The following is an 11512-nucleotide window of genomic DNA, read 5'->3' as shown; positions in this document are numbered from 1 at the left end:
AATTGCTATATTTTAACAAAAAGGGGTAAGATTGGATCTGTCTCTGACTTCTTTACTGGAACAAGTACGATTTTCATCAAGGAGTTAAGTGTCAGTCTAGTTCTATATATCAGTCTAAAGGAGCCAACCCTCCCAGTAATGAATCTGGAGCTTTAAAATAAAACTCAAATATAAAATAAAAAGAAACTAATACAAGTGAATCACACAGTTAAAAACATATTTCATTCTAGTTTACCATCAACGGGAGACTGCACAAATGAAATATTATGAGTCAAACTACTTAAAATGTTCAGGGACATATGAAACACCTTTCAGATTTTCAGCCAAAGCCAATCACCAAATATCTACCATAGTCGTGAAGGTTCGATGACTAAAAAGTTGTCTATTCCCCTTCATCTAAAGTTTTTCTCCAGACGATTATCCTTTCACCAGAAAATCTTTAAAAAACTGCTTTCACTAAAGTTTCCTGAAAGTACTGTGTGCTGCCTTTCTACCTGCTTAAATGTCCAAACTTCCTCTTTGCCAGTCCCAAACAATGTCTACTTCCCTTCAAAACCCTACCCTATTGGATTTATCAATACACTTCTCTTTCTAAGTTTTACCTTTTTTCCGTTAGCAAAACCAAACACTGCTAGTTTTTGTGACCACCAGAGGTGCCCAAGTTGTACATAGCTCAATGCATCTGATATTTACCTGTCAAGTGCCATGTTCCTTGTTTGTCCTGAACCCAGACTAAGCACAACAAGCCAACGGTCAACTATTTTAGTTCCTTGTTTCCAAGAATTCACATCTATGACTTGTAGCTTGATTGCTGAAGTTGAGCTACTGAATAGACTTGATAGCTGGAACTTTTTCCACTTCTTTTCTGAGAAAGGATTTCTACTAACTGAATATAACGGATCAAGGTCAACAGAATACTCCAAGGATGGTTGAGGGCTTCCTTGCTCCCATATTGACAATGAAATCTGAAAATTTTGTTTCACCAACAGAGCAATGTTATGGAGATAAGATCAACAAAGGCTATGCACACAGCCAATTCACAATGAAATCTAAAAAGTGTTGTTTCACTATTGAAGTACTGAATAATGTTATAGCGATAAGACCAACAAAGAATATGCACACAGTAATTTGAAATATAAAGCAAAAGATTGAATAAATAAATCAAACATTTAAGTTCAGATCTTGCTCAAAAGCTAACCAAGAAAGGACAAATCTCCAGCCCCCAAGGCCTAGCTCAAGTGGCAAAAGGTGGAGGATTTGTGGATTAGGTCGCAGGTTCAAGCCCCACACCATGCAAAGCGAAGCCCGGTATTTAAGTAGAGAAGGGTAGAGGCGTGGGCCCATTATCCACCGAGTTCAGAAGGCTGTGATTGGTCCAAAGGGCGGGTCACAAACGGATTTCCCGATTATTGAAAAAAAAGGGACAAATCTCCAGTCCAGTTCTTTGACCTAAACCTTAGGCATAACAAAAATAAATAACCTTGACCATTAAAGAACTCAACAGCTTTCAAACCACTCTAGCCAGTATGGCTGTGTTGCTTGTGCTCTTCTTCCTTTTTCAGTTTGTTTATGTGCCCCCAAAATATTTTTAGCAAGAAATAAAATATTAAAGAATAATACACAAATGGTGAAGATAGAAATGAAAATAAGGAAAATGGTGATTGGATTGGCAAGATTAGCAATGATACAACATGCATCATTAGCATTTGAGGTTTATGAGAAATGTTCAGAAATGGAAATCAACTAAATTTAACTAGCTAGAGCTGCTTCATAAGCATGTCACACTTGATAATACATGGGAGGTGGAGATCAAGGGAGGACAGATGGCATGTTCAGAGTCATATCTTACTACTATTGATTGCTATAAGATTGGTCTTGCCGTATAAATGATTAGGATCCCCTGGGCATCAGAGTTGTGCTGCTTTAAAAGGTTGGCTGCTAGAAGTGTGATATTAACTGTTGAAAACTGAGAAAGGGAGGAATCACATATGTGGGTTGGTGTTTCATGCATTAAAGCTTGGGGGAGATGAACTTCGCCTCCTGTTGCATCTTAAGGTAGTTATGAAGTTGTGGTGGATGGTATAAAACTGGTTTGGAGTGTGGTGGATGATTTCCTTCTTGTATAGATGCTTGGGCGTCTTTCCCAGAGAATCATATATTTATAAATTTTCAACTTCCTGATATCAAAGCATACGGGGTTCCCCAACATTCATAAATCATATACCTTAATAAAAATAGGATATACATATGATAATTTTTCTAGCATGGAACTAGGAGGTAGACTGATTTTGATAAATGCAGTATTGGGTTCCTTACCTACTTATGTGTGACGTCTATGTTTCCTATTCCAGCTGGGGTAGTGGATAAACTTGACATGCTCAGACGAGACTTTCTATGGAAGGGAGACAGGAGGGTAACGGTTTTCATTTGGTGAAATGGGATGATGTTCAACTTGAACAGAAATCAGGGGGTCTTGGTATCAGAAACCTCAAATTACACAATACTAGTCTATTGATGAAGTGGTTATGGTGATACACTAATGAAGATTATGGGTGTTCAAAACCGAACCGTAACCAATAAGTCAACCGCAAAATTGACTTATTGGCTTATCGGATATACGGTTGGTAATCGGATTAATATTTTACAATTAACGGCTTATTGGTGTGGAAGGCAGGTCACTCAATTTTTTTTATTAGATAAGCCGTTAACCCGTTAAAAAATATTATATTTACACTTCTATTATATTTATTTACTAATAACGAATATATAATATTAATTATAGTAGGGGCTTACGTGAGTGGGGGACAAATAAGATATTCACTGTCACTGTTGATAATGCAAGCTCAAATGACGTGACAGTCAAAGAATTTACAAAGCCATTGACAAAGATGGAACTAATTGGATGAACGGTCTCACCTTCATGTGAGGTGTATGGCTTACATTATGAAACTTGTCATTCAGGATGGTTTAAAAGAAAGTTCTGTGTGAGATATATTAGGCAGTCTCCTGTGAGGTTGAAAAGGTTTCAAGAAAGTTGTGATCATGAACAACTCAATTGCAAAAAATCTTTATGTTTAGATGTTCCAACTAGGTGGAATTCCACCTACCTAATGTTGAGTAGAGCTGTTGAATTTGAAAATACATTTTTTTCAAATTATGCTTCTCATGAAAGTGGCCTGAGACATTATCTTAAGAATTCTTATGTTGAAGCTGGAATTCCTGCTGGTGAGCTTTCGAGCAATGATTGGGTGCACGTGAAAAGAACTACGAATTTTCTTGAACTTGCTTTGAGAATATCTGGATCCCTTTATGTCATATCAGATACTCATTTTCTTAAAATTTGTGCACTTGCTGCATATTTGAAACGATCGGTTGCAAATGAAGATACTGACTTAAGTTATATGGCAAAGAAGATGAAAGAAAAATTTGATATATTGGGGGTGATCCGACAAATATGAATACGATATTTTTATTTCATGTGTTTTGGATCCTCTTTATAAGATTGAAAGTTGGCTATGCACTTATGTAGATGCTTGGAGAAAGCAAAGGGCCATCTATACAAGTAGAAGTGAAGAAGTACATGACTTCATTATTTAGCGAGTATGTCAAGTCCAACTCAAAATGTATTATGCTTGTTGCATCTTCACCTTGCTCTTCATTAGACACTTCTACTTCCGGGCTTTCAGGCAGTTAAGTAAGTACACAAGGTACAAGACTTTTAGATTCACTTATGCAATATCTAAAGCAATATAAATTGTAAGTGGAGGTATGGATGCTAGAACAGAGTTAGATAAGTATTTATGTGAAGAAACTGAGGATGAGAGCAAAGAATTTAATATTCTATTTTGGTGGAAAATGAACGCAACTAGATTTCCAATTCTTGCTGAGATGTTGTGATGTATTAGTTATTCCAGTTTCAAATGTTGCATCTAAATCTGCATTTAGTACTGGCGGACGTCTTCTCGATCAATTAAGGATCTCATTGACTCCTAAATTGGTGCAAGTTTTAGTATTTCTTCAAGATTGGCTACGAAGTGAAAAATTAAAACAACCTGGAAGTCTTGAAGAAGATCTTGATAATCTCGACCAAATTGAAAAAGGTAACAGTATTTTTATTATATTTATTGTTTACTGTTGTAAATGACTTATATATACTGTATATTGTTGTTCTTTTCAGTTTCGCCAACGAAGGAAAAGACCCTACAATAGTTGACGTGTAGTACAATTGTACCTACAAGATGACTTTCACAAGGTTAGTTTAAGCAATGAAAGTTGTAAGTTAATTGTTGTGTACATATGTTGATTATAATCCTGCCTCATGAAACTATACATAAAGCTTGTCTTTCCAAATTTAATTAAAGATTTCTTTTTATCTTTTTTTGGTCATAATATCAGATTTTAAGCCAAGCTTCTTGATGTATTTTCATTTGGCTTACCATTTAACTTTGATGCATTTTTATGAAAATTGATAAAACTTGTGTTGTGCTTTTGATAACTATTTATAGTTCCTACTTTGGCCAACACATCATCTATTAAAGTAGATAGTTGAAAGCTAATATAACTAGAAAAAGAAAGGCAGAACCTCTACACTAATAGATCAATAAGAAAGTTGTAATTACTGCTTCTGATTAGAAAAATTCATTAACCATTTCTCCTCTACATTGTCCTTCTTAAGCTAATTTTCCTATAATGAACCCGTTTAATGAAAATTTTATGTTTGATTTGTTATTGTAGATGATTGCGATGGAAAAATCAACCAACAGAATGATGGATACATCAGCTGTCAAGTGTGCAACTTGAAGCACTTCCTATGTGCAAGTTATTCTCAAGGATAATCTTTTTAAGCTGAGATTTGAGATTGTTTAATTTCAAGGCAGAAAAACAAATATGCTACTGAATTATATTGCAAAAGAACTGTTTTTTAAGTACTGATCGGTGACTACTAACCTTATTTAGCTGTTTAGATGGCATAACTTGATTTTTTTGTTGCTTGGATGAATATTGAGATTCTTAATATCTTTTTTACTATATGCATAATCTTTCAGCCAGGTCTTGTTTACTCTATGCATAATCTTTCAGTCAGGTGACACTCTACTTAAATAAATGACGAGACTATATGTGAGGCTGTGAGATTTATTAAGATCTGGTAGATAATTATGTTATTTGTATAGTGTGTTAAATTTTATTCTTGTCAATCCGATACACCGTCTGATAATCTTCAGATAATAGTCAATCTTTAACGGAACCAACCGTTATCTTGTCAGTTGGCTAGTGGATTAGTACATTAAAAAACCGACATCTGATAGTCCAACCTGTTAAGAGAAATTATCCATCCGATAAACAGCCCTAATGAAGACCAAGCATTGTGGAAGGAGGTGATCATGAAAAAATATGGACAGACAAGTCCATGGTGCACTAATGAAGTGGTCAGCCCTTACAGTGTTTTGGTTTGGAGGACTATCAGGAATATATGAGGTAGACTTAGCAAACATGTTGTCTATAAGGTGGGTGATGGTACAAAGATATGTTCTGGAAGGAATCCTGGAATAGGCAAGTCCCTTTGAAGACTATTTTCCCTATTTTTTTTCCACATGCAGCAACCATGAAGCCACTGGGGAAGACTCTTGGACTCCTAAAGGGTGGACTATTTGCTTCAGAAGGAATCTAAATGACTGGGATATTGATAGGGTGGTTGGTCTTTTGAAAGGAGTTTATAAGTTCAGAGGTACCTCCCCAGCCCCAGATGCAATCAAGTGGAAACATAGCAGTGATGGGAGGTTTTATGTTACAGTGTATACTGGAAGTTTGGGGAAACCAGGAGGCAGAACAAGTCCATGGACAAAGGTGTTGAAATATCTGTTTCCATCCAAAATCAAGTGGTTCACTTGGTAGTGACTCTGCCTCACTCATGAAGTTCTACCAAAGAGGGGCATTCATAGACATCAAGATGTTTCCTTTGTAATGAGGTTGTGGTGACAAACAGTCCTTATTTCTGCACTGTAAAGTGACAGTCCATCTGTGGTCACTCTTCTTCAGCCTCGTAGGTAACAACTAGACTAGGCAAGAACACACAGCAGATCTTCTCAACTGCTGGATCAGGAGATGGAGTAGCAAGTCCCTGGAGAGATTGTGGAGAGCAGTTCCATCATGTATTTGGTAGACAGTGGAAGAAAAGAAATGGGAGGTGTTTTTGAGGATATATTCAATGCTTTGCAAAAAAAAATTGAGAATGAACCTTGCAAAAATTTAAGTGGAACTGTATTTTAAATTTTCACTTTGGTGTAAAGAAGCAAAGGTAGAGGATGCAGATCAATTGGTAGATCTTTTAGGCTCTCTGTAATTAACTCTTGGTTCATAGCTCTCGGTTGATAAGTTTTTGGAGGTCTCCCAGCACACCCTTAATCTGAGGAATACAACTTACCAGTTCTAAAAACAAAAATTGTCTAGCATGCAAACAGAATCATATTCTAGACCTTATGCAGGTAACCTTAAAGTATTTGACTTAGGATGCCTTAACAACTAAAATAGAACATAGGAATAATAAATTTGAATAAGGTTCTCAAAAATGTGAGGAAGTTGGCTCATGCTATGGACTACCATGAAAATCATGCTTTAGGCTGTAAACCTAACAAACCCAAGAAGATATTTCTTGACTTTTTGAAGGAATATAACACACTTTTCCCAAATTTAAGCGCAGTGCTATGCTTCCTGAATACCAAACTAACACCTGCACCGGACCCTGCACCTACGGCGAACTTGACTCCTCCCAATCAACTGATTGCACTTCAAAAGGGTATATGGTCCACTCGTAATATTAATCATTTGTTATCACCTATTTTGCCCTTGTATCATCTTTGTCCAAGTGTAGCACTTTCTCATCCAAGATATGACAAGCTATCATTTACGAGATGTATGCTTTACATGTGAGTAATACTTGAGAGCTTCAGGTATTGTTGGTTGTCGTTTGGTTTATGCAGTCAAAGTTGGTCCAGACAACCAAGTTGATCGGTTTAAAGCTCGCCTTGTTGCCAAGGGATATACGCCTTGACTATAGTGATGCTTTCTCTCATGGCTAAACTAGCATATTTCTGTCTTTTCTATCCATGCTTGTTGTCCGTCATTGGTCTTTATATCTGTTGGACATTAAGAATGATTTTCTCTGTGGTGACGTAGAGGAGGAACTTTCTATGAAGGAACCACCTACTTTTGTTGTTCAAGGACAGTCTAGCTTAGTATGTCGATTGTGTTGGTCACCTTGCAGCATGAAACAATCTCCTCAAGCTTGGATTGGGAAATTCAGCACAGTACTTCAGAAGTTTGGCATGAACTATAGTGAGGGTGATGACTCGGTGTTCTACTGGCATTCTTCTTCAAATCTATGTATTTATTTGGTGGTTTATGTTGATGGTACCGTTATCACCGACGATGAACAGGATGGTATCGTTACTTTAAAGCAACGTCTCTTTTAGCATTTACAGACTAAAGATCTCAACAGACTGAAGTATTTTTAGATATTGAGGTTGCTCTTTCCAGATATAATGTCGCAACGCAAGTACGCCTCAAGAGTCAAGACATTCTTGAAAAGGCATGAATGATGGGATGGAAACCCATTGGCGCTCCTATGGATACGAATGCTTAAATCCTGACATGACTGGAGAGCAACTCAATGATCCTGGAAGATATAGACGACTGGTTGGTAAGTTGAATTATCTCACACTGACTAGACCTAACATATCTTTTCTTGTGAGTTTATAAGTAGTTTATCAATTTTCTCTATGATAGTCATTGGGATGCAATTGTCTGTATTTTGCAATTTATAAAGTAAGTTCCAAGTAAAGGACTACTCTTCAAGAATCGAGGGCATGAGCAGATCATTGTATACAAAAATGTTTATTGGGCAGGAGATACCTTCTGACAGACATTCTACATCCAGATATGGTGTTTTAGGAGGTAATTTGGTGTCCTGGAGAATTAAAAGCAATGTGTGATTGCTCGAACTAGTGCAGAAGAAAAATCTCGAGCAATGGTTGTAGCAACTTGTGAGCTAACTTGGATTAAATAGTTTCTCAGAGAACTAAAATTTGGAGAAATTAGTCAGATGGAACTTGTGTGATAACCAAGTGGTCCTTCACATTTCATTGAATCCGGTATTTGATGGGAGAACTAAGCGCATTGAGATTGACTGTCATTTTGTCACAGAATATATATTCTTTGGAGATATTCTTACAAAACTGTGAAGTTGAGTGATCAGCTTGCATACATTTTCATCAAACCTCTCCCTAGTCCTCGTACTAGTTACATCTATAACAAGCTCGTATATATTACTTGTATGCATTAGCTTGAGGGGGAGTGTTTGCCTGTTTGGATAGAAATAGGATTTGTACATAATATCATATGTAGAAAGGATTATCGTATAATATTTATAAATAGGGGTCAACGTAATAATATAGATACACAATTCAATAATATATTTCTCTATTATTTCTTGCAGTTCTATTTTTGGTGTAACCAGATTTATGTTAATGATGTTGAAGAAAGTAATAGAGCTATAGAATCCCTTTAAGAATAGAAAGGGATGCACTCATTGTAGTTTGTAAATGCTTTTGATAGGTGTTTCTTGGTGCGATATCTGTAATACACTTGCCTTTTTCTCAACAAATAACAACTGTATTGATCTAAAAGAAATAAAAAATTTAATAGAATCAAGCAACCAACAGTTCATCTTATAAATATACGCAGTTAACCAATAGTCCAAAAGTGGTGTTTGTGTATATCCCATTAAATACTTTATAACTCAACTTTCATTAAGTACAACATAATATGTTATCTATGTTGCATTTATCAACTAACTATACTATACAAGTATGTTGATAACATGCCACCTCTTTATTTGGTAGGAGAATGCCATAAATCGAATTCACACATGAAATGATCTATAGGTGGATACTTCATCCGGAAAAAAAAAATCAATGTTCTGGTAACTGTTCAAATTTAGCAGGTAAAGGAGTGGAAATACTAGAACGTGCCACCACTTAAAAATTTAAGGTACAACAAATCCAACTAAAATGGACAAGCATTACCTGCAAAACTGACTTCAAAAACAAGATCGTCGCAGAAGCATTATTTAAGAATTTATCCAGCATCACTGAAATCTTCTTCAAGCCAAACTCCGATCCATCTTTCATGCATTCCAGGGAAAAAGGCATGCGTATGACAGTAGAATTGGACAATGACCACGGCACATTTTGATCAATCAACAAAGGACTGAACTGATCACGGAATCGCTCAGTCAAATTAGTCCCTAAACAAAGCCAAGAATCTTGCTCAGCAATGCCTAACAGTGTTAAATGTAAAACTTGAAACCTTTAAAGTCTCATAAAGTACATGCAGTAATGATAATGGTTGATCGAGCAGAACAAAAAGTTCTGGGCAGCAGCATGAACTTTTAGGTAGGAACACATCAGCCAGTGTACGGCCCCATTTGGACAATATTCAAATAAAGTTGAAACGTTAAGTATTTGAAGTTGAAGTTGAAGTTGGTAAAAAGTACTTGTGTTTGGACATGAATTTCACTTGGAGAAAAAATAGTGAGTGAAAACCATCATTTCGCTTGAAATACTCTTCAAACAAGGTTGGTTATCAACTTTAAATTTCCTATTTCAAGTTGATGTTGAGACATGGACAAGATAGTGAAACAAGCATTGATTTGCAAACACTATCTCACAATTTGCATTATATATAGTTTGAAGCTGTGTCTAAACACTTGTATAGTAGATAACTAGATATCTCTAACCAAAAGAGTCTGTCTAGATGGGAATTGGACATATCTACCAACACAATTTACTTTATTAATAACAGGGCAATGAATACAATTTAGATCAATTATAATTTTTGTTCTTTGGTCTGACCTCATAACATATTGACACCATTTCCAAGCGTGAATTCGACCATTGCATGAATTTATTACGGTTTAGTTTCATGTTATCAATTTTACTATTCATATCAAGGAACATAAAGAAACAATAACTTCAAGAACCTATCTTCTTTCCTTCTTTTATGGTCTGATACCCTTTTACCAAATTTCAACAGGAATATATTAGTTAGTGGATTATATCACTTGAAATTCATTTTGGAAATTCTCCAGTGCTTTAAGTCAGTAATTTATAGTAATTTGTATTACATACTGAATGAGTTCCTACAAATCATAGCAAAGAAGCCTGTAAAAATTATTCGCGTGTCTTTACATACTTATGCAGGTTGTTAGGGCCTATTATCCCATTTACCCACTTTTCACATTTGAAAAGTATATTTTCGTCAGAACAAATTAAGTTTGTACATAGATACTGTAAAATATATGTACAAGCATAAAATAATATGGATGTGCACACAACCCAAAATTTATAAAGAATGTTAGTATGAGATCATTACAGACAGTGGAATGGAGAAAATGCATAACCCGTTGCCTATGATCATATGTAATTTGCAGTGGCAGGTCATGTCATCAACATGCTAAATTTATCTCAAAGTTACATATTTACATGTAAATATACGACTATTAATATTTTCTGTTTTAACATGGTAACTTCTAATAGCAAGTGCTCAATTAAATTGTTTTTTTCTTTTTACCGAATTATTTTAGACAAGTTTTTCATTAATAATCATTTAGAATAACATTTTTAGACCATCAAATTTAGCATTTACCGATCAGTACCAAATTGTATCAGTAAAAACTAAATCTATCCACAATTCCACATTCGTCCAGCATAATTAGCATTAGGCACAGGAGGATATAAGCATGATTAAGCACTAAGTAGAACAACAATGCAGTATGTACCTCTTAGAGAGAACATTTTCGCAGCTGGTCCACGATGTGAAGGCATTGCGAGTGCTAAACCTTTAGGATCAAACATGTACAAGAAGCCATCTGATACAACAGATACAAAATCACTTATTGAAAAACAACTAAGCAATCCCAGCCCATAGTTTATGGTATCACCACGGAGACCCCAAGGTGGAAGAAACTGAAGTCCAGCTACTTCATCTCTACTTAAGTAAGCACCTTCAAGGATGACAACTAATGCAGGCCCTTGAAAGTCACCTGCAAAATCAGAGGTTTCTAGAATGAAGACAAGGGAATCTACAGAGCAAAAAATATAGAATAGCTACTTTCAAGAGACAGAATGTAGGAAGAGAGGTAGCAGAGAAGTTATTCTTCAGAAAAGCTATAGAAGTACATATTACAAAGTACTTCAGAAATCGTTTTGGATGTCGGTTATTCGTTTATGTTCTTACTGTGTTAGTAAATTACATAATCTGCATTCCAAGGGGGCAAGATGATAATAGAAGCTACTACCCCTTTTCAATTTATGTGAACCGATTTCCTCATTAGTCCATATGGAAACAATGACCCTTTTCTAAATTTGAAAACAAGTTAAATTCAAAAATTTTTTTTACACATAATAGAAAGCTTTTATGGCCACACAAATGTTATTGCAAGTGTAGAACCACAAGT

At 35.6% G+C, this 11512-nt stretch overlaps 1 protein-coding gene across 1 annotated transcript in view; it reads right to left on the bottom strand.

Moving 5' to 3' along the window:
- Positions 1–11512, bottom strand: part of LOC107010837 (sacsin) — a 47783-nt gene that overhangs the window by 18695 nt on the left and 17576 nt on the right. The window contains exons 5-7 of the mRNA XM_015210106.2: positions 10835–11098; positions 9081–9301; positions 694–965 (exon numbers count right to left, since the gene is read on the bottom strand). Coding sequence (XP_015065592.1) covers positions 694–965; positions 9081–9301; positions 10835–11098 — 757 coding nt within the window. The remainder of the gene's footprint in view (positions 1–693; positions 966–9080; positions 9302–10834; positions 11099–11512) is intronic.

This window comes from Solanum pennellii, chromosome 2 (genome assembly GCF_001406875.1).
Source record: "Solanum pennellii chromosome 2, SPENNV200".
In the NCBI taxonomy this organism is placed as follows: Eukaryota; Viridiplantae; Streptophyta; class Magnoliopsida; order Solanales; family Solanaceae; genus Solanum; species Solanum pennellii.
This window is presented reverse-complemented; position numbering and strand designations above follow the sequence as displayed.